At 56.8% G+C, this 21,061-nt stretch overlaps 1 protein-coding gene across 5 annotated transcripts in view; it reads left to right on the top strand.

The window, feature by feature from the left end:
- Positions 1–21,061, top strand: part of GRB10 (growth factor receptor bound protein 10) — a 155,841-nt gene that overhangs the window by 111,685 nt on the left and 23,095 nt on the right. For 4 of the 5 annotated variants that reach the window (XM_038562607.1, XM_038562609.1, XM_038562610.1 and 1 more), the window contains one exon: positions 18,881–19,037. In XM_038562607.1, coding sequence (XP_038418535.1) covers positions 18,881–19,037 — 157 coding nt within the window. Of the gene's footprint in view, positions 1–17,495; positions 18,130–18,880; positions 19,038–21,061 lie in introns of those variants that run through there. The other variant, XM_038562611.1, reaches the window with a different exon arrangement.

Here is a 21,061-nt window from a genome sequence, read left to right as displayed (position 1 = left end):
TCCCGTCCTGCCGCTCAGAGGTCCCCACGGCCCCTGCCCCCTGGCCGCCGGCCTCCCTCATGGTCCCGTAACGCAGCAGCCAGGGCGGGTCACGTGTGCAGAGGGGACCCAGGCTTCAGGTCGGCAGTGTTCCCGGGGCGCCCAGCAGCGCTCCGCACAAACAGGAGCCCGTCTCGCCAAACCAAAACGCGCACGTGTGTGACATTTCGTTCCTCCGGAGGGTACCGTGGCATAAACCAGAGCAAGCAAGCGGAGCCCACGCGTGACGCAAGCATCGCTGCCCGTTCCTCCTGCCGTTGCACCTGCTGCCATGGAAGGCTCTGGAAGCTGGGACGCTCGCTGTGGCTCCTGTCCCGGTCCTGGGGGAGGTGCAGCGTCGGCAGCTCTGAGGCCGAGCGCCTCGGGAGTCGGTGTGCGGGACAGAGAGGCGCTAAGGAGCGCGGGTGGGCTCAGCCTCGGGACTGCGTGAGAACCAGAGGGACGCAGGGCCTGAGTCCTGCTCGCGAGTCTCCGTGGCTGCTGTGACCCTGCCCTCGTGCGTCAGCCACGCATCAGTCTGGGCCTCAGGCCGCGACGTGTGTCTTCCCGGGGATGGGCCCGCCCAGGCCTTCTGGATCCAGAGCAGCGGCTGACTCTTCGGCCCCCGGCCTCCCCCCGCATGTCGCCCAGTGACAGAGAGCCTTGTGCCCCCTTTTCTTACCTGCGCTTTCTGGAAGCCTCATTACCTGAGTCATGAGACGGAAACGTGCAGGCCCGCGACGGTTGGGGAGGACCACATTCCATCACCTTCTTGGAAACTCCCGTTCCCTGCTGGTTTGGGAGGCACCTGAAGAAAGCCCACTGACGGGGGTGGGGGGCAGCCTGGAGCTTCCCAGACGATTCCAGTCGCGGGTCCACGAGGTCCATGACATGCTTCCCTGGGACTCTCCGTGGGAAAGGGTGCCGGGTGGTCCGGAGCATCTTTCGGAGCTGTGTGGGAATAGCACTAACCTCCAGGTGTCTCGGGCACTCGGCGGCAGCCGGAGAACGCCCCACGCAGGGGACGCTTGCAGCCACCTGGTGAGCCGCGCGCCTGAGGGGAGTCCCATCAGGAAACTCCGTGGAATCCCCCCCGCTGGGCTTTCTCCAGACCGTAAATATCTGTGAAAATAGAAGCTCTCTGAACTTGTGAGGCCTCACGCGGGTCCTGGATTGCGGCATCAAAGCTCCCATGGCATCCGGGGGAGGCCTCGCAGGGTGAGCGTTTCAATCACCCATCTTCCCCAAATGCGCCTGTTCCCCCAAATCCGAGAACACGAGGTGGTGTTCCCGGGCCCGCTAACGGGCTCGATCTTGCTGCTGCTGCTGCTGCTGCTGAAGTTTCCTTTGGAGCAGGGGCTGCTAGAAAACGAACTTCGGCCCGTTGCGTTGCCCGCGTCGACGGCTCTGCTGCAGGTGCCCGGGAGCACCCTCGTCCCCTTCGCTTGCATTCGTGTTTCTCACTGGTTCACGCAGCAGGAGAGCCTGTCATGCCCGTGCGGTGTGGGCATCTGTGTCTCAGGACTATCCGTGACTGCCCGGGGCACATGTGGTTCCACTGGCCGCTCTCCCAGTGCGTCCTCGCCTCGCAGGTCCAGGTAAAGTGCTCCGGGAGCTTGCGGGGGCACAAGCGTGTCGTCACGTTCTGAATCCTTTCCCGCAGGCAAGTTCCCGGGAGCCGGCTTCCCGTGCAGGCTCGTGAGCGTTCATTGCCCTGGTGCGTGTTGTGATAGGGGTTTGTGAGGGCCTGTTGGCTTGACGATCGCCTCCCGGGTGGAGGGAGCGTCAGCAGTTTTGGGCCCTGACTCTGCACCAGGACCATCACTAGACCAGGCGGCTTCCTGTGCCCGACGGTTCCTCACGGCAGCGCAGGGTGGCCCTGGAAGGGCGTGGGTCTGGCTGAGCCGACACTGGCCTGTCCCCAGGAGCCCACGGCCTGCTGGGCGAGACCAACGCCAGCTGGTCCGCAGGGGCGCGTGACTGCCGGCGGGCCAGGTGTGCGAGCCGGACGCTTCCCTGTGCGGGGGAGCTACGAGCTAGCGTAGCCCCGGGATTGAAGGATGAGAAGCTGATCGTGGGCTTGGAGGGGGAGAATGTTCCAGAAGGGGGAGGGGGGGCCTTCACAAAGGGCCTGGACGTTAGGACCTAGAGTCGGCTAAGAATTCCATCCCAGGTGCAAAAGAGAGTCCACCAGGTGTCGGATAGAGGGGTGCGGAGCAGCTTTGCATTTTGGGGAGGTTCCCTTTAGTTCGTGGTGTGCAGGATAGGGTGGCACTCGGAGAGGGGGCGTGGCATGGGTTCGGCCACCATGCACGCGGGCTCGGGAGCCCATGGCCTTTGGATGAGGACCAGGGTGCTGAGGCTGGAGAGAATGGGCTGGGTTTGAGCAAAATCACAGGATCTAGTGATTTCTTGCTCTCCCCTCCTTGTCCGGGCACTTCTGCTTTTTCTCCTTTAAGGGTAAATCTGATCTGGAGCTCTGATCCTGGCTCCTAAATTCCATTCTCCACCAAAAGGGTGCTGAGCAAGCGCTTGAAGAAAGAGGAGGCACGTCCCAGGCTCAGAGGGCAAGAGGAGGGTGGTCACTTACGGACGTGGAGAAACCTGGCAGGTGCCACCAGGGCCCAGTGTCCTGAGCCAGCGTCCGCTGGGGCCCCACGGCGTCTCGTGGGTGTGTGACGCCAAAGATGTGAACCGGGACTGGGGGGTAGTCCATGAAATGGCGGGGGTTCTGCAAAGTGTGACGGTCACAGAAGACCCCAGAAAACTCACTCTCCGGGTGACAGACGAACCCCAAAATGGTGCTGTTGCCTTTCCTAAAAGGGACGTCGGTTGGACCTTGGCTGAATTTGCAGGCGCGCATGTCGGCTGGAGGGAGCGTACTGGTGGACTTTCCTGATTTCAGTCCTGACGCTGTGCTTACGAGGGAGAGTGCCACGTGTCGGAGGCACAGGCCGCGGGGTAGACGGGCCACCCCGATGACCAGGTGCGGAAAGAGAACAGGATGAAGCAGACGGAGCCAACGCTAGTCCTGGGGAACCCACGTGAAGAACATACAGAAAACCTTATACCGCCTTTTATAGGTTTTCTGGAAGCCTGAGATTCTCACAAGATAAAATGCTAGAGAATGAGAAATCCTGTTTCAAACCCAAAACATGCCTCTTAAGTGAACAGATTTTTTTTTTCACTGTGCTTTTCTCCCACGGGGCAAACAGCCTAGGAGACAGGAGACATAAGTCAGGCCACCGCCGCTTCTGCGCACGGCTCCAGGAGGATGGGCAGGTGCGCCCGGGCGGCCTGTCCCCGGAGCCGCGCTTCCAGGAGGGGAGTCGATCGAGAGCACCCTGCTGCTCTTTCCTCCCTGTTCTTTTCAGGAGAAATGGAATATCCGTGGTTTTGGTGGCATAACGTGCCAAGTGGATTCGCATGTGCCGTGCTCTGCTTTCCTGCGTATAAGCTTCGTCCGAGGGAAGGAGATTCTCAAAGCTTCAGTCCTGGGGCCTCAGACTGTGGGAGGTTCCCAAGCAGGTAAACGGGGAGGAGTAAACAGACTGAGTTTCCTCAAAGGCAGTGCCCCCTCCGTGCTGCTCCGCTGGCGGGTGTGTGCTCACGGCTCCAAGCGCCGCAGGGGGTGACCGTGCTGTAATGACGTCTGCACCAACCCTGTGGGCCTGACATGCAGGTGCCCCCTTGTGATCTTTTAAATTTGTTCGAGTGGATTTTTAGGGCCATCACGCGGCTGTTTGCCAGGTGGGCTCTGTCAACTGTGCGGGACTAAGCACGTGTCCTAGCAGGCAGGCCCGCTGCTGCGTGGTCCAGGGTGGGGAGGAGCCACGGACTCCTCGGAGCCGGGAGCACCCTCCTGCTGGGGGGCCCAGGGCTGGAGACACACAGGCAGCTGTGGGGAGCCCAAGCTTTGTGCGGGGTGGGTGTTGCTTCTCACTGAATGGAAATAATCACGCCTGACCTCTTGCCCCACTGCCTGTTGGCTGCCGAGGTGGGCTGCAGCCAGCGGGTTGTGAGTGCACCTGCTTTTTGTAGTTTGGAGGAAGCTCTTGATGCTCCCCTGGCCTTGCACACCCATGGGGCGGGGCCGGCTGAGCTGCACTGGCAGCCATGTGGTCGGGGGATGTACTGCTGTGGCCACCTCTCCCCACACTGCCTCCCCTGGGAGCACATGCTGGTGTCCAGGTCCTGGAACAGGGGTGCCAGAGGGCTGCTGGCGGGGGGGGGGAGGGGCAGTCCAGGGCGGCTCCTGCTGGCTGCCAGTGCCCCAGAGGACACCCCCAAGGAGGGGGCCCTAGAAGAGCTGTTGGGAGCTGCTGGAGCAGAGTTCAGAGTAGGCCCAGGGATATGGTGCACGTGGGTGCCCGGCGGATACAGTGCACGGCAGGGGCACAGGGATATCGTGCACAGGGGGTGCACAGGGATACAGGGCACGGCAGGGGCTGAGGGATACAGTGCATGGCAGATATGGTGCACAGCGGGTGCACAGGGATACAGGGCACGGCAGGGGCACAGGGATATGGTGCACAGCGGTTGCACAGGGATACAGGGCACGGCAGATGCACAGGGATATGGTGCATGGCGGATACAGTGCATGGCAGGTGCACAGTGGATACGGTGCACTGCAGGCGCACAGGGATATGGTGCACGGTGCATACGGTGCACGGTGGGTGCATGGTGGATACAGTGCACAGCAGGTACACAGAGATACGGTATATAACAGGTGCACAGGGATATGGTGCACGGTGGATACAGTGCATGGCGGGTGCACAGCAATACAGGGCACAGCAGGTGCACAGGGATATAGTGCACAGGGATACGGTCCATGGTGTGTGCACAGGGATACAGTCCACGGCAGATACACAGGGATACGGGGGATGGCAGGTGCTGACTGCTATGACCCGTTACATGAAGGGAAAGAGCCTTATTCCATCAAGACTCCGTCTAACCTAGAGCGTAACTGGTGAGCAGCTCTGGATGTGTGAGGTTCCGAAACCCTGAATTGTGTTGCTGAAAGCAGAATGTGCGCGGGTCCTTCGAGAACCAGGGGAGATCTCGTTGCCAGTAATTGTCATGCACCAAGTCTCGTGCAGCAGCCAGAATAGGAGGTACAGACTGTGACGGGGTGGGTGAGGAAAAACGTGCGAGGAAAACCCGCATCCGGACAAGGGCTGGTGTCACTCTGGGTCAACCTCACAGTGTGACGATTTTGAGTTACTTTAGGGTGACTTTGGTTGTTAAGACATAGAAGTCTCAGGATCCATCTCATCCCACTGGATTGTCAGGTCTAGACGCACATCTGTGCCTGTGGTTTCCCTGGTCTGGGGTGATGCGGGTGTTCTCCGGTGGCCCCAGGGACGTTGTTCTTCTGGGCGGCCGGCTCTGTGACCCGGATCCCCTACAGACCCGTGGGCTCTTATTCTGTATCCATCCCTGCGGGGTCATTGGAGCTGCTTCAGGGAAGGGCAAACGGCTTCTGTACAAACTGAGGATGTTGAAGTAGGCGGACTGTGCATCCTCCCCAAGACTAGAGGAACCGGGCCATCTGTCCGTCCTAAGACTAGAGGAACGGGGCCCATCTGTCTATCCCCAAGACTAGGTTCCGTCTATCCATCCCCAAGACTAGAGGAACCGGGACCATGTGTCCGTCCCAAGACTAGAGGAACTGGGGACCGTCTATCTGTCCCCAAGACTAGAGGAACCAAGGACCGTCTATCCGTCCCCAGAGTAGAGGAACCAGGCCCGTCTGTCTGTCCTGAGACTAGAGGAACCGGACCTGTCTGTATATCCCCTGAGACTAGAGGAACTGGGCCTGTCTGACATGAATCTTCCCCGAGAATGCTTGCGACCTACCCCAGGTCACATCCAGCGGTCAGGTTTTGGTAGCATCTGTGGACGCGTCTCTGCAGCACTTGGCACCTGTGCGCATCCAGAACTGCTTGCTCGTCCAGCATCTGTGAGCCCCCCTTGCCATCGCATCCTCTCTGTGCCGCTCTCCCCTCTCTCGGGACCGCTGTGCCTGGAGGACCCTTGGCTGCCTCTGTGCCTCGCGCTCCAGCAGCGCGCTGGCCGCACGTGACGTCGCTGCACCCCAGCACCAGGTGCCATCCGGGTGCTCCCGCACACCTGCGAGCAGAACCTACAGGTGGTTCTGCATCCCACACTCCCGTGTGCTGGTCTGTGTCCCCATCAAGTGAAGGGTCATGAGGTCGGGATTTTAGTCTTAAGGACCATGTCGCCAGCACCCGGGTGCCTGGCCTGGAGGTTCTCAGGAAACATCCGCTGAATGGATGGTGGTGCTGGAATCCCACCCGCCGTGGAGGCGGGCCTGAAATCTGGAGAGGTTCCGACCCATCTGAGGCGGGTCTTGGAATAGGCTTCTCGGTCACCTGCCAGGCTCCGTGTTTCAGAGTAAGTGCAGTTGCTCCTAGAAAGCAAATCTCCGGGATCCCTGGGTGGCGCAGCGGTTTGGCGCCTGCCTTTGGCCCAGGGCGCGATCCTGGAGACCCGGGATCGAATCCCACGTCGGGCTCCCGGTGCATGGAGCCTGCTTCTCCCTCTGCCTGTGTCGCTGCCTCTCTCTCTCTGTGACTATCATAAATAAATAAAAAAAAAAAAAAGAAAGCAAATCTCCTTGCTGTCTTACTCACGGGAGTCCCACGTGGAATGCTGTAGCATTGATTATTTTGATGTGTGTTGTAGGTCACAAAGTGCTGTGATTGGACCGCGTCCGGCCTCTATAGCTCAAGTTTCTGCCTTGAGGCTCATGGTTCCACAGCGGGTTTCTGTTGACGTTGCTGCTGAGGCTCCCGGGACGACTCCTGTCACCAGGAGAGAGAATGTTACACTAAATGAGCGTAAATGAGCTCCTCTGTAGTAAAAAGGCATGTTCTTACGCTCTCCTCGTTCTGCATCTTTTAAATTTGTGGCCCTTTATTTAGATGTCTTTATGATGCCAGAGGGTGTGACTCGTGGAGCCGTGGAACCTGCCTGGCCAGGTGGGAATCATGCTCACGCCAGCACCTGGGCTCTGCACCCAGGATTGGCCTTCAGCTCTTTGTCCTCGTTGGTATAAGGGCCATCCTCTCCGTGGCAGCACAGGGCCTCCCTGTGAATTGAGTGCATGCGGGGCCCACCTGCCCCTATTAATGGCCTGCAACCCACTCTTATTATAGAGAGAGCAGAAATGATCGTTCTTGTGCGTAGATCTGTGGTCAGTTAATGGCTGGTAGGTGGGAGGACAGATCGATGGTAGAGAAAGGAGTGAGAGCTGATGGCAGATAGTCGATTCCCAGCAGTATAATTGCTGGATCAAAAGATGTATGTGTGATTCATGCCTAGAAATTCATTTTTCTAACCATCGTCAAAGGGCAATCTGTCCCTTCCAGTAGAATGAGAAGGTGCCAGGGCTTGGCTGTTCTCCTGGTCCCAGTACAGAGTGATCCGGGACGGGCGTCCTATACCGCTGTTCCCGGTGACAGAGGCAGCCTCCCGGGCAACCCATCACTTGGATTGGCTATTTCTGTAGCTTCAAGGAACTCCAGCAGATGTCTGGGGGTGAAGGAACAGCCCTGAAGAGAGAGGGCATTTGGTTTCCTCCCCGCCCCGAGTCTCAGGCCTTGACAGTCGGAGGGTGGCGTAAGGCAGATGCGGCCACGTTCAGGCACTTCCTTTTTTCAGTGTTGGATCTCCCGAACCCGTGTTGCGTGGAAACTTTGGTTTTCCTGGTTGAGCGGGGTTACGGCCGACTGTGGTGTTCAGGGTGACGTATCCGTTCCCACAGCGCCATGGTCGGAAGGAAGCAAAATAAAAGGCCCTGCTTCGTCCGACAGACACGAAGGTATGCAGGCTGGAGGTCGTCCGTCATCCTCAGCTACAGATTTTTGCTTGGGTTGTTGGATTTTTAGTTCTACAAAAAGCAACCCCGGAGGCTAAGTGGTGCCAGCGAATGTCCTGCTTTCTAAGAGGATTTGTTACTAAGTCTTGACAATCATTATTTTTGTAATTCTGTAATCTCACCCTACTGGTATATAAGCCTACTTTCTCCAGGATAAGGCATTCCAGGGGGTATATGCTATCTGAGCTTCAGTCGTTGGCTCCCCCCTGGCCCTGACCAGATACCAGTCAGCCCTTCCTCCGGGTCCTGTGTCCTTTCCTGGTGGCCGTGTCTCTGCCCTCCTGCTCCACCAGCCTACTGGCCGGGCTGCAGCGGAGGGGACAGCTCTACTGGCCCGGCAGGCGGTGGCCTACAGGGCTGCGTGCGGGCTGCCTGAGGCCCTGACCTTGCTGATGCGGTGCTGCTGCTGCTGCTGCGGGGTCACCGCTGGCCTCAGAGAGGCAGCTGGTGGCTCCCCTGTCCCAGATTACAGTAACAGCTGCCCTGCTTACCCGTAGGCTCAGGCAAGACTTTTTCCGAAACCAGATGACAATAAATAAAATACACTCTGACATGACCTGAGAAGTACGGTTCTCCTAATAGGGACAACACGTTGGCCTAAAGGTAGATGCAGAACCTTGAAGAGGTTCAGATTGTTTTGGGGAGCCCCTCTTGGTGGGCGGCCTGACCTGCTCATACAAGACAGAGAGGTGGTCATTGGGGAGGTGCCAGGTCACTTCCCTGAGCTCGCAAATCATGTGGCCACGCAGCAGAGAGCATGGGCATGGACATGGGCCTGTGGTGGTCTGCTCCGTGGGCCTCCGCAGAAGCACACTTGCCTGGGGCTCGTCCACACGGGCCGGCCTAACAGGGCTCCGCCTCCGTGCGTGGGATAATCTGTTCAACCCCAGCAGTGATCGAACCAGCCACTGCTGCCTGTTTTGGATCTGAAACATCCTGCATCTCAAATATCCCTCAAGACAGAGGCTGAATGGAGTAGGGATAGTCCTGTGAAGATAATCATGCACGGCCTGTCTTATCTCCACAACCGTGTGCGCCGTGGGCGGTGGTCGGCGATGGGATAAGACACCAGCCACACGGTGAGTGAGAGGACGGGGTGCCCATCCTTATTCTCACACAGTATTTGTTATAATTTTATTTTAGAATAAGTTCAGACCTCCAGAGAACTCGTAGTAATAACACAAAGGACTCTCATAGGTTGTGTCCCCTGATTCCCTAATTGGCAACCTATTGCCACATTTTAAATATTTATTTGAGAGAGAGAGAGTGAGCAAGAGAGAGTGAGCTTGAGCCAGGGCGAGGGGCAGAGGGAGAGGGAGCATCCCCAGCAGACTCCCCACGAGGCACAGATCCCAACATGGGGCTCCGTCCCATGACCCTAGATCATGACCTCAGCCAAAACCAAGAGTTGATGCTGAACCAAGTGAGCCACCCAGACGTCCTGCTGCGCTGTTTCCACTGCATGTGTATATACACATATACACGCACGTAGGTCTGGTGGGGCGAGGGCATCGGCCCCCCCATGCAGTCGAAAATCCGAATATAACCCAAGTCCCTCAAAACCTCCCTACTACTAGCCTGCCTTTGGCTTTGGCAGAAGCCACAGGAATGATAGACGAACACATATTCTACGCTGTATTCTTGCCATAAAGTAAAGGGGAGAAGATGGGACTGAGAAAATCATAAGGAACAGAAACACATTTGCTGTGTTGGATTCATGTTAAGAAAATTTCACGTGTAAGTGAATCCGTGGAGTCTCAGCCCGTGTAGTTCAGGGGTCAGCAGTGTGAGCGTTTGGATACCCACACACCATGGTTGAGCCTAATGTGTAGACATCAAATCCTTTCTTTCCTCCTGTAAAGGCCTCAGTGTCTGTTTCCTAAAAACAGGGCGTGAGCGCAGCACAGTCTTTAACGTCAGCCAAGCGCACGCATCCTGTCTGCGAGACCACGTCACGTTTCCGGTTGTCCTTCTGATGTTCTCCGTGGCTGCCTTTCTTTACGCTCCGTAGCCAGGACAGGACCACCTTCTCTGTGATTCCCCCCGGGACGCGCCTCGGCACCTTGCCTTTCCCACGGCCTCTGAGTCCTCTGTCACAGTGACTGAAGGACCCGTTGGTGTGCGGGGGGGCTCCCGAGGGACCCCATCAGGTTGTCTGTGTGTGAAGACCACAGAAAGAGGGGATGTGTCCTTCCCTGCGCTTTCCCTCGGGAAGCTCACGATGTGGGCTCGTCCCATCATTCCTGGGGTTTGTCCTTATTCCTCGGGGAAGCTGTTGTCCTCTGGGTTTCTCCCTAGTAGTCACTGTTCTTCCCTTTGTAACGAGGAAGCCACTTTTCAAGGAAGAGAATTCGAGACCATGTGAATTTGCTTTTCTCCGTCAGGCATCCCTTCACGGGTTTTATTGTGTATTGATGATTCTTTTCTGGATTTTCTACCATCCTGCATCTATTAGGTGCCTTTCTGCTGTTGGGAAGAACATTTCCCTTCTCTCCCACTTATTTGCATGTGTGTGCTTGTCAGCGAAGACACATTATTCTTTTACCCGATGGTCATTCCTACCAGTGTTCATTTAGACCCTCACACTACCCCCTCGGGCCGGTGCCTAGTTCCTAGTACACGTCCCCATCACTGTACTCTCTTCCCTGGGACAAGAGTCCCGTACTCTGCAACTATATGGATATTCGGGACTGGATAATCCTTTGTGAGGGCCTGTCCTGGGCCTCGTGGGACGTTTGGCAACATCTCTGGCCTCTGCACACCACACGCCAACAGCACTAGCACTAGCACATACACACCTGCCGTGATCACCAGAACGTCTCAGATGTTGCCAGAGGTCCCTTGGGTGGCAAAGCCCCCCGTCCCAGTCCCCGCTGGGAAGCGCCAAGGAAGTGAAGGAGTATCGCTTACTTTATTGATTGTCACTGTCTACCAGAGAGATGCTAGTTCAGTTCTTCAATGAGGTTAGGCAGAGAAAGCCTCATAATCTTTATTTCTTCCAGCAACACAAAGATAAAGGAATGTTGAAGCTCTTGTCTATGAAGAGTGTAGAACCCACACGGTAGACAGGAGAGTGAGGCGAACCCTCCCACGTGCCCCCAGCCTGCTCCAGCCACACCCCGTTGGCTCCCCGCGACCTCCCATTTTGCCCAGAATCTCACATAAAAACACCACTTATTTTTAAATATTTTACAATATTTCTGGTTCTGTAAAAGATTGAGAGATTGAGAGTGGTTTTTTTTCTTTTGTTACCAGAACCTCATTGCTCCTAAATCCTTAATAATTAAATGTGAAAAAAAATGTATTATTCAAATCAGAATCATATTTACACTGCATGTGTGCGTGGTCCTAGTGGTGCTGCTCCGGGAGGGGCTCGACTCAAGGAGTTTGCTCCCACGGAGGCTCTGGTCTGCGGGGAGAGGGCCGGGCCTGGCCACACTGCAGGCTCCAGCTCAGTATTCACACTGCATGGGTTCCTGCCCACTGACAGCCGGTCACCAGGCCTCCTAGAGGTCTCCCCTGCTGCCCCCTCCCCACGTCACGATGGACGTCATGGTGGACAGGTGGACCTGATGGTTGGGCTGGGGGGGGGCTTCTCTTTCCAGACACCATGGCTGCCCTCTTCCCCGTGAGCTTCAGCTTCTTTGAATGCAAACAGACTCCTAATTACTGGGATTTCAACCACTTAAACCTCAAAGTCTTTGGAATAGAAGTTCTGGACGAGCTCTTTCTGTGCAAAGGCTTTTTTTTTTCTGGGTTGGTGCAGCAGGGGCATCTTGTAGGCACACAGTGGCCCTGACAGAGAGAAGGCAAGTCAGACGTGCACGTGTGGAATGCTCATTTACCCGGTGTGAGCTCCGCGTGAGGGAGTTTCATACACCCCCCTGTGGTGCTCAGCGTAAGCCTGTGTGACCGTCCCTCTGCCGTGACAGTGAGGGTGTTGATAGTCGGGGGAAGGGGGCACATGCAGCAGCAGGAGAGAGAGTCTGAATCCAGGCCTGGCCGGTTCTAAAGTCCATGCTATCACTGCGGAGACAGAAATCCTCTGCACAATCGGTGCTTCCAGACCGTGCGGGGAGTGAGCCCTGGGGGACCCTGGGGCGTCCAGGGAGTGGGGACTGCACAGAGAGCACACCTGATGACGGTTCCTAAGTGAGGGGGCCGAGCGGCCTTACACCTAGTCCCGTTACGTTCCTTAATAAATCTGGTCTTGGGGAACGGCATCCTACCAAACACTCGGCCCGGCATCTCCAATGTTGGAAACGTTTCTGTTATTGGAGATGTATTTTAATAAAGCCTGACATCCGGGCGCCTGGGTGGCTAAGTCAGCTAAGCGTCCGACTCTCGGTTTCAGCTCAGGTCATGCTCTCAGGTCACAAGATCGAGCCCCACATTGGGCTGTGCATGCAGCACAGAGTCTGCTTGGGAGTCTCTGTCCCTCTGCCCCTCCCCCCTGCTCGTTCACATTCTCTCTCTCTCTCTCTCCCTCAAATAAATAAATCTTTAAAAAAAAAAAAAAAGCTTGACATCTAGCAATCTATTCTGAGAAAATAGACACAGACATTAAGACTCATGTAGAAAGACGCCCAACAGCGCTGTTGGTGAATGTGAAAGACTCGAAACCGCCCGCACGGACAGCCGTCAGGACAGCGCCAGGTCCCACACGGCCACGTGGACAAACATCGCAGACACGGAAACATCAAAGAGGTGTAGTGCCCGGGAGATATTTACGGTGTAACCTGAAGCTACACAAGCCTGATTGCAAAACCGTACGTCCTGTGATCCTAACCATGTCAGTGCGTCTATTTATAAGTACGTGTGCGGGAGAGTACTAGGAGGGCCACACTCTAGAATTTTAACTGAGTAACTGGAAAAAAAAAAAAAAAAAGGTCAGAGTTTTCCCTGTGTCCCTTATTATTTTCAAGTGTTACCATGCCAACTTATTTTTATAGTGAAGAACTGACTACATCTGGGTGTGTGTGCACATGTGCCACATACACACACACTCCCACCTTTGCACGTCCCAGGGGCCGCCGGCGTTGTCCTTACACACAAGAAAGAGAGCGTACCCCTCCCCCCAGGCGACTCCATCAATAGAGCTGTCTTCCTTCTGAGATCCAAGTGAGGCGCCCACCGGGCTCCTGTGAATGGTCCTTGCTGCTCCTGCCGTGCTGAGGACAGGCGTCCAGGGCACCGTCACCGCTGCGGGCCCTGCGGGGACTTGCGGTCCCTCTGCGCTTCCACTCGCCCCAGGTCCCCGATTCCTGGTCCTGGAGCCCAGAGGGGAGCCTTGCAGTCAGGGAGGCCTAGAGCCTCGGAGGGAAGGTCTAAGAGTCCAACGTTGCCGCAGCGTCGGGGAGGCTCTGCCCTACCGCGGGGGTCCTCGCCCGATTTGTCCTGTGCAGGGAGAAAGCCACGGACGGTGGACTGGTGCAGGGACTCTTCCCCGGGGCTCGTCCCTGAGCGGAGGAGCAGGTGTGCAGGCCGGCGCCAGAGAGATGCCTGAGCCGGGGGGAGAGGCAAGCCCGCGTTCCCATGGCAACAGCATCAGGGGCCCTAGATGGCCGGGGACCCAGTGGGAGCCCTTGGGTGTTACCCGGCAGCCTGGTTGGCGCCACCACCGTGTGACCTGCAGGCAGCGCGGCTCCGAGCGCCTGATCCCTTTGCCGTCTTCCACCCGCCAGGGGAGGACTGCATCTTTTCTAAACTACCTTTTATTTCCGTCATCTCTACAATGATAGCACCTGATTAGCGCTGCCTCTGGCAAAGTCAGACGTCCATGGCTCTGTTCGAGGAAAAACAAAAAATAGAGATGAGCAAATCAAAATCAATTATTCTTCCGAATGGGTCTGGCCTGAAACGGGCGTAAAGGCGGCCACCATGTGCCCTGGATCTTGCCACGGCCTGCCGAGCTGCTGAGCGCCATTCAAGGCCGGGGTCTGCCGGGGGACCCTGAAATCCGTGGTTGACTTTCAAGAACTAGTCGGGTTATTTTTTGAGTCGTAACTGCTTTAGAAAGGAAAAGGAAAAGGAAAAGGAAAGGCAAGGACTGGAAATATGTTTCTCATGGAAACTCGAAAGTCAACAGATAGTGATGCAGATTTCTTTTAAAGTAAGCTGGACTCTAACGGAACAGGATTATTACGTACGTTCTTACTACCACGAATAGAGCCGCACAACTGCATGGAGCTGTTTGGGCTTTTGTGTTTTATATCTCAAAACAGCAGCATTAATTTAGAACGGAACTGGGAAAAAATTGTTAGATTTACATCATTTTTCACTAAAATTCATCTAGCCTATTGTTGGTTCTGCCCCAGCTTGAACTAAATTTGTTTATTTATTTTTAAAGATTCTACTTATTTATTCATGAGGCACAGAGAGAGAGGCAGAGACACAGGCAGAGCCTGACGCAGGACTCGATCCCAGGACCCAGGGTCACGCCCTGAGCTGAAGGCTCAACCCCCGAGCCCCCCAGGCGTCCCCCAAATGAAATTTAATTTCCTCTAGACTTAGTGCAGCTGCCTGTAGGGGGTTTCAGGGTCCACCAGAATCAAAAGCATTTTCATGTAGCTCCTAAGAAGCCACGGATCCCTCCTGGCGGGGAAGACTCCCCAGGGCTGGGAAGCAGCTGCCGGCAAAGAAGCAAAGCAGAGCAGGTGCCCTGGGTTCAGGTCTGGGCTCCGGCAGTTTTCTACATGCTCGACGCTGGGCAAGCCTCTGCATTACTGAGACCTGCACCCCTCATCTGCTTGGGGGGCAGGGACGCCTGCCCCGGGGGATGTTAATGTTGGGCCCCAGCGTGGCTGCTGCGGTTTTCAGAGATGGAGCCCGCCACCTGCCCTGGCACAGGGAGGCCCCCGTGGCCGTCCACCTGCCGGGACTGTCCCGCTTTCCTCCTTGTGGCCCCCACCAGGTCAAGGGACCATCAGCACATCCCAGTGTTTACAAGAAACTTCACAAGTTTTTGAAAACCTCAGCTTACATCCTCACTTTGCAAAACGCATTGCAAGTGGACGCAGAGCCCTCTGAGCTCAGAATCTGGTTGATCAATGGTGGAGAAGGAAGACGAAGCTGGCCTGGGTGCTCCTAGCTCTGAGCCCTCCCTCCCTATCCCCGCACCCCCCAGAGTTTGGGGCCCTCTCAGCTCCACTCGGTGCAGGCACCCTCGGGGGCTGGCCTTCATGGACATCCTACCCCGTAGATGGCTCTAGGGGCAAAGAGCTGAAAGTGCCCCGTTTTCTGTCTTCCCAGGGTGGTCTGGGCCGCGGTGATGGCCTCCTGAGCTCAGTAGGACGTCCTGAGCCTGTAAGGCAGCCAGGGCGGCGTGCCCCGCGATGTTGACAGCAGGGAGGTGACCCCGCGGCCTCCCTGTGGGGGACCCGGGCCCAGACCCGGGCTCCCCAGAGTACACACTGGGGCACGGAGATGACGTCACCTCCACCCTGATCCTTCTCAGACTCCTTCCTTGTGGTTTGCTTCTCAGTCTGTGCAGGGAACATATCAAAAGTGACAGCAGGGCTCCGGGGACGCCTGAATGTTCTATCACCACTTCAGGGCTTTTATCACGGGCTGCGGTGCCAGTCAGAGGCCGGGTGTCCTGATGGAGAATTCCTGCCCCTCCACCTCTGCAGAGAAGCACCTCATGCCCTTGAGGGCATGCCTGTGATGATCTCCTCTTCAATATTGCCACCACTCTATTTTTTAACGCTTTTGCAGCAGAGAAGAGGACCCTGGGGATTCGGGGGTTGGCTTTTCCCACCGAGTCACTCGCGGAGCATCCTACAGGTCAGGAGCCTTGCGTTCCCAGATGCGCCAGCCCGCGTCGGAGTCCAGGTGGCCCCTTCCGTGTCTGCAGCCTTTGGGTGGAGCCCGCCTCACTCCAGGCTCCACGTCCTGTGCACGTACGCCCCCGGAGGGCAGGTGCGGGGGCCGAGACCTTTCCAAGGGGGAGCTCTCCTGAGCCTGAGCCAGGCCTGCCCTAGGAAGTCAGCGCTACTCACAGATGGGAGAGTGAGGCACGGGGCTGCTGTGCCAGGTTCCCACCACTACGCTGCTACTTAGCGATGAAGCCAGACTGCAGCCTGGTTTGGCTCTAGACCGCCCCCCCGCCCCCCCCTTGCTAAGGGAGGTCATAAATGGTCTTTGACACCCTCAGAGCAAACACTGTGCTTTCTGAGTGACTCCCTGAGCAGTGCTCGCAGGACAGAAAGCGGGGTCAGCTAGCATCTAACCTGCCGAGGTCACAGGGCCAGGAGGGGGCTGACCTCGGGCTGGCACTGCAGGGCTGTGCTCTGAGCGCATCCCCATCCTGGCATGACCAGATCCGTATGTTCCCCGGACAGGCTGTACCCCGGGAAAGCGCGGGCCCATGGGAGGAATCTCGTCCTGGCTGAACCGTGAGCCGGGGATGCAGACAAGCTTCTGTGTCGTGCCCCATGCCAGGTGCTTGCACATCCATCCATCCATCCATCCATCCATCCATCCATCCATCCATCGAGGGAGGCTCCGCCTGCCGCCCAGCAGCCCTTGACCCAGGCTGAGAGCGAAAAGCCTTACTCACTTCTAGAATGAGCCCCGGCACCGCCCAGGTGGTGACCAGAGAGGCACCTGTCCTGGTACAGGATGTTCCTTCAGCTGCTGGCTTCGGGAGGCACGGCGGCAGGCGGCCAACTGTTACAGGACGTTTCTCCTTGTGCCTTAGGATTTGCTGAACGCGCCCTCCTGGGAGGCTCTGCAAGCATGCCCGGCCCCAGGCTGCTGGCGTGAAGTGACTCCCTTGATTCCCCGTCCTGGGGGTCGGTTCCACCTGTGGCCAGCGGGCTCGGCCGTGCTTGGGAGGTGCCGGCCCATGTCGGGCCACAGCGTGGAATTTGAGGTCCTGTGCCCGGAGCCCTGTCTCCGTGTCCACCCCCTGCCCCAGGCCCGCCAGCCCGGCCTGCTCTGGGAATCCGAAGGCCGTGGACTTGGCCCTGTGACAAAGCACATCTTAGCTTTTAATACTGAGACTATATATAGACGTGGGGGGGGGGGGGGGTGGCCGTGGAACAGCAGGGAAGGGAAGAGCGAGCTTAAAGGAAGATACATTTGGGCCGGAAAGAGGATTCAATCCTGGGGCCTTACCTTTAAGTCTTGGAGCCGTTCCTGATTTGGGGCAGGAAAATTGATAAACAGACTTGAACGCGATTGGAAGGTTCTAGAGAAGCCAACGTCGACCGTGGTCCTGGAGAAGCTCACTCGGACGCCGAGGAAGGAGGTGGTGCAGGAGCACGTGGCCCGGCCGGCCGCGCGGGAGCAGAGGGCAGGGGGGATGGTATATTAGCATATTTATAAGCCGTTATCTGGACCCGTTTGTATTTCCTAAATCCATTTTTCTTTCATGTCGGCACGTTTGTTTCTTTGCAAAAGTTTTGACCTGTAGACAGGACCTGCATTCTTTGTTTGAACCAGATGTCACTCGTATGGACTCCCTCCTGTCAGCTGCATTTGAATATTTACTTTGTTCCGTGGAAGTTTCTATGGAGTGAAATGTGAACTCCTGGAAAGAGAGGAGTAGATTTCTGCAAAAATGCGTGTGATTTGGGAGCTTGGCTCTCGGTCCTGACCGGCCCCCCTGGGGATTTCTCTGGGGTGGCCTGCCCCGGAGCGGTCTGCAGCCTGGCACCGCGCCGTCCCCATCCTGCTCCTGCGTTCCCGGCCGTGACCCCAGCCGGCGTCCTCTCCTGCCAGACAAAGCTCTTGGAAGAAGAGACAGAGAAGGGCAGGGAGCGTTGTCAGGCCCAGCTGGCATTCAGAGGCCACAGGAGCCCTGCTCCGCAGTCGCCAGCGCCGGCGGGCCCCAGACGCAGGTTTTGGAGGCACTTGGCAGACGGGCCTAGATCCAGAGGACACGCGTGCTCGGCTCCGGGCCTCCCGCGTTTTCTTTCCCTGTCGTGGGAAAACGGGAGCAGGGCTCTTCCTGACGCGCTTGCCTGAGTGTCCTGCCCCCGCCCCACCGGCGCTGGGGAGCCCATCCGCGGGGGCCACCGCATCAGGCCCAGGGACGGGGCTCCTCGGCCTGCCACCGGGGCTCCCCTCACCTCCTCGGAGCTGAGCCGGAGAGGCCGCACGTCCTCAGTGGGGCAACAGCCGGGGGCCCACAACCCTCGAGGACACTGTCTCGATTTAAAATGCCATCTTGTTCCTCTGACTGCTTTTTCCGTGCCGTTGAGGTGAGGTGGTTTGTCCGTTCTTTTAAAGCATCGCGTGTCCCTCTCCCTGTGGCTCTGGAGCCAGGGCACAGGGTGCTCAGGGTCCTGGGGATTTCTGCTTCACCGTCCCTTTGCCTGGAAGCGACGTGTCCATTGTGGCTTTGAGCGGTTCCAGGGAGATGAAGCCGGCTTGTGATTTCGTAGGGGACGGGGGCCAATCTTGACTGCGTTCCCACCGCGTCCCGCCTTTTTAGTGTTTTAAATTTCAGCATATTCGTTCTGAGTTTTGTCAAGTCTTCGGAGCCTTATGACCTGAGCTGTGTGGGGTATGGCGGGGTCCTGGCCGCTGCGCCCCGAGCCCGGGAGCGGACAGCAGGTGGGGTCATCCCGAGTTAGGTTTGGGTCACCTTGTCTGTGCAGTTGCTTCCAATAGGAAATGTGCAGCCCCAAGACCACAGCAGGATCTGAAACGAGTTCAGGCGCCTCCTAGGACAGGTGGCCGGGAAGCGGTCCGCATGCTCCGCTTGGCCGCACGCCCTGTCTGCCCCGAAGTGTCCTGGTGTTTCCAGAACTTCCTATTGTAGCCCTAGGTGCCCTGCCGGGCTGGGGCGCTGGGGGCCCTCCAGCCTCCGGGCAGCGGCCAGCTGCCTGCCGTGTGCAAGGACGGTTGTACGTGTGTTGGAACGCAGCCATGCTTGCCTTTCCTGTTGTAGCCTGATTCGGCTTTTATCCCTCGAAAACCCACGCTAAGTGTCCCCTTCGTATGTTGCAGGATGTGAAAATCTTCAGTGAAGATGGGACGAGCAAAGTGGTGGAGATCCTAGCGGACATGACAGCCCGGGACCTGTGCCAGCTGCTAGTTTACAGAAGCCACTGTGTGGACGACAACAGCTGGACGCTGGTGGAGCACCACCCGCACCTGGGACTAGGTAGGGAGTACGCTGGGAACCTGGCATGCGGTCAGATGAAGCCGGCTGGGTCCTGGCCGTGGCTCCGGCGCTCCGGCGCGCGGTCTGTGCCGCCCCCACGGCACTGCATACCTGTTGCTGCTGCTGCTTCTCCTGCTCCCTCCCAACCCTCCCCCATCTGGGGCTTTCAGAACCTTGCTCCTACATGCCTCAGCGGTTGTGCCTCGAGGGTGCAGAGACAGCGAGAAGGTTCTCTCTAATTTGGCTGGAGGACCACCAGCTGTGGCCGGCGCGCAGGGCTCGCTACTCAGCTGCGATCTGAGGGGGAGCATCCTACAGCCCTTGCAGGGCCTCGGGGGAGCACCGTCCTGGCATCACTAAGCAGAGAGCAGCTTGTCCAGGTCACGGGAGTGGGGGGTGTGGTGGCGCCCGAGGGGCCTGCGGGAGGCCCAGGGGAACCCACGTACCCCAGAGCCTCTGGGCTAGAGTCTCACGAGGTGTCCCTGAGCTGCTCACAGTGTCTTCACGGAGTGCACACATGTGTAGTGTGTACAAAGCAAGAGAATATATATTTTTTAAAGATTATATTTATTCATGAGAGATAGACAAAGGGAGACAAAGAGGCAGAGATCCAGGCAGAGGCAGAAGCAGGCTCTACGCAGGGAGCCCGACGCGGGACTCGATCCCGGGACTCCAGGATCACACTCTGGGCCGAAGGCAGTGCTAAACCTCTGAGCCACCCAGGGATCCCCATAAAGCAAGAGAATATTTTAATACGGGGGCCACATACAAAACTTATTGAGGTTTTGGGTTTGCAGGCTTTCCTTTTTATTTTTATTTTTATTTATTTTATTTTTTTTAATTTTTGGAGGGTTTGCGGGCTTTCTTGCTCGGGTGGCCTACTTCAGGTAAAGAAGCTTCTCAGACTTGTTCTCAGTGGGTAGCGTATGGCGCTCGCAAAATCATAGGCACACACTTAGGAGCCACAACTTTCTCCCAATTCGACAACCGTACCTCTTGCACGTGGTGAAGGAGAAACATTGCACAGATCGCAAAGTTCTTCCCGTGGTTCTGCGCTCTTGTGAACCCTTCCGGAAGATTAATAAATCAGACTTCAGCCGTGACTTGTGTAACTCAGTTGTGTTGTTTTGAAAGATGCAATACAAAAAAACATTTTTAAGTTTAAAAAAAAACATTTTTTAAGTTTAAAAAAAAAAAAAAAAGCACTACAATCGAAGCCTGAACGATGCTGCGTAAATTGGAGTTGGTGTTGTTTTAAGTCACCGCATTCCAGCTCCCCCCAAGCCGTCAGAGGCACACAGCGGGCCTCACAGTTTGCATCAGGAACACTTTCTCTCTTCTTTCCCATTTCTGCCCATCTCCAGGGTGCTTGCACACCAACAGGAACTTTCTTCATCATCTCCAGCCACCCTCTCCTGGTGGCTCATTCTCGCTGCCGCCTGCGGCCACAGATGGCAACATGGTCAGGCTGCAGCCCGGGACGCCCCCAAATGGGTCCCACGGTGCTCCGATGGGGTCGCCAGAAGCATCTCCAATACACAAGTAACTTGGAGATTAGACAAGAGTTGGAATGCTGCGGTGTGTTCGGACGCGTGCACGCACCACGCCAGGTGTAGGCACATGCACATATGTGCACACGCGGAGAATTAACCTTAAAAGCACATCTGTGGACTTGGACCCAGGTATGAACATTGTTGAAGCCCGTTCAGACGTCTGAATGCTCTGGAGGGAACCATAGAAGGGCCTTCTGCAGGCATCAGAATCCGTGACTGGTTTTGCCCACACAGAGAGCACGTATCAAATGGGCACAGGTACGCAAAAGCATCGGACTGAGGAATTTTTATTCGCCTGTTTTGTGTGGTGGCCCTGATTTCGAGCACACCAAGCCAGGAGGTGAACCGTCAGAAATCATCAAAACGCGAGAACCCGGGAAAGAAATACAGAGGTGCACACGGGATTCTTAGGGACGTGATAGTTTTTATTCCTTATTCCTCTTATTCACAGAAGGACCTGACCCACTCTAA

Source organism: Canis lupus, chromosome 18 (genome assembly GCF_011100685.1).
Source record: "Canis lupus familiaris isolate Mischka breed German Shepherd chromosome 18, alternate assembly UU_Cfam_GSD_1.0, whole genome shotgun sequence".
In the NCBI taxonomy this organism is placed as follows: domain Eukaryota; kingdom Metazoa; phylum Chordata; class Mammalia; order Carnivora; family Canidae; genus Canis; species Canis lupus.
Note: the sequence above shows the minus strand (reverse complement) of the source record. Positions and strands in the feature narration are given on the sequence as shown.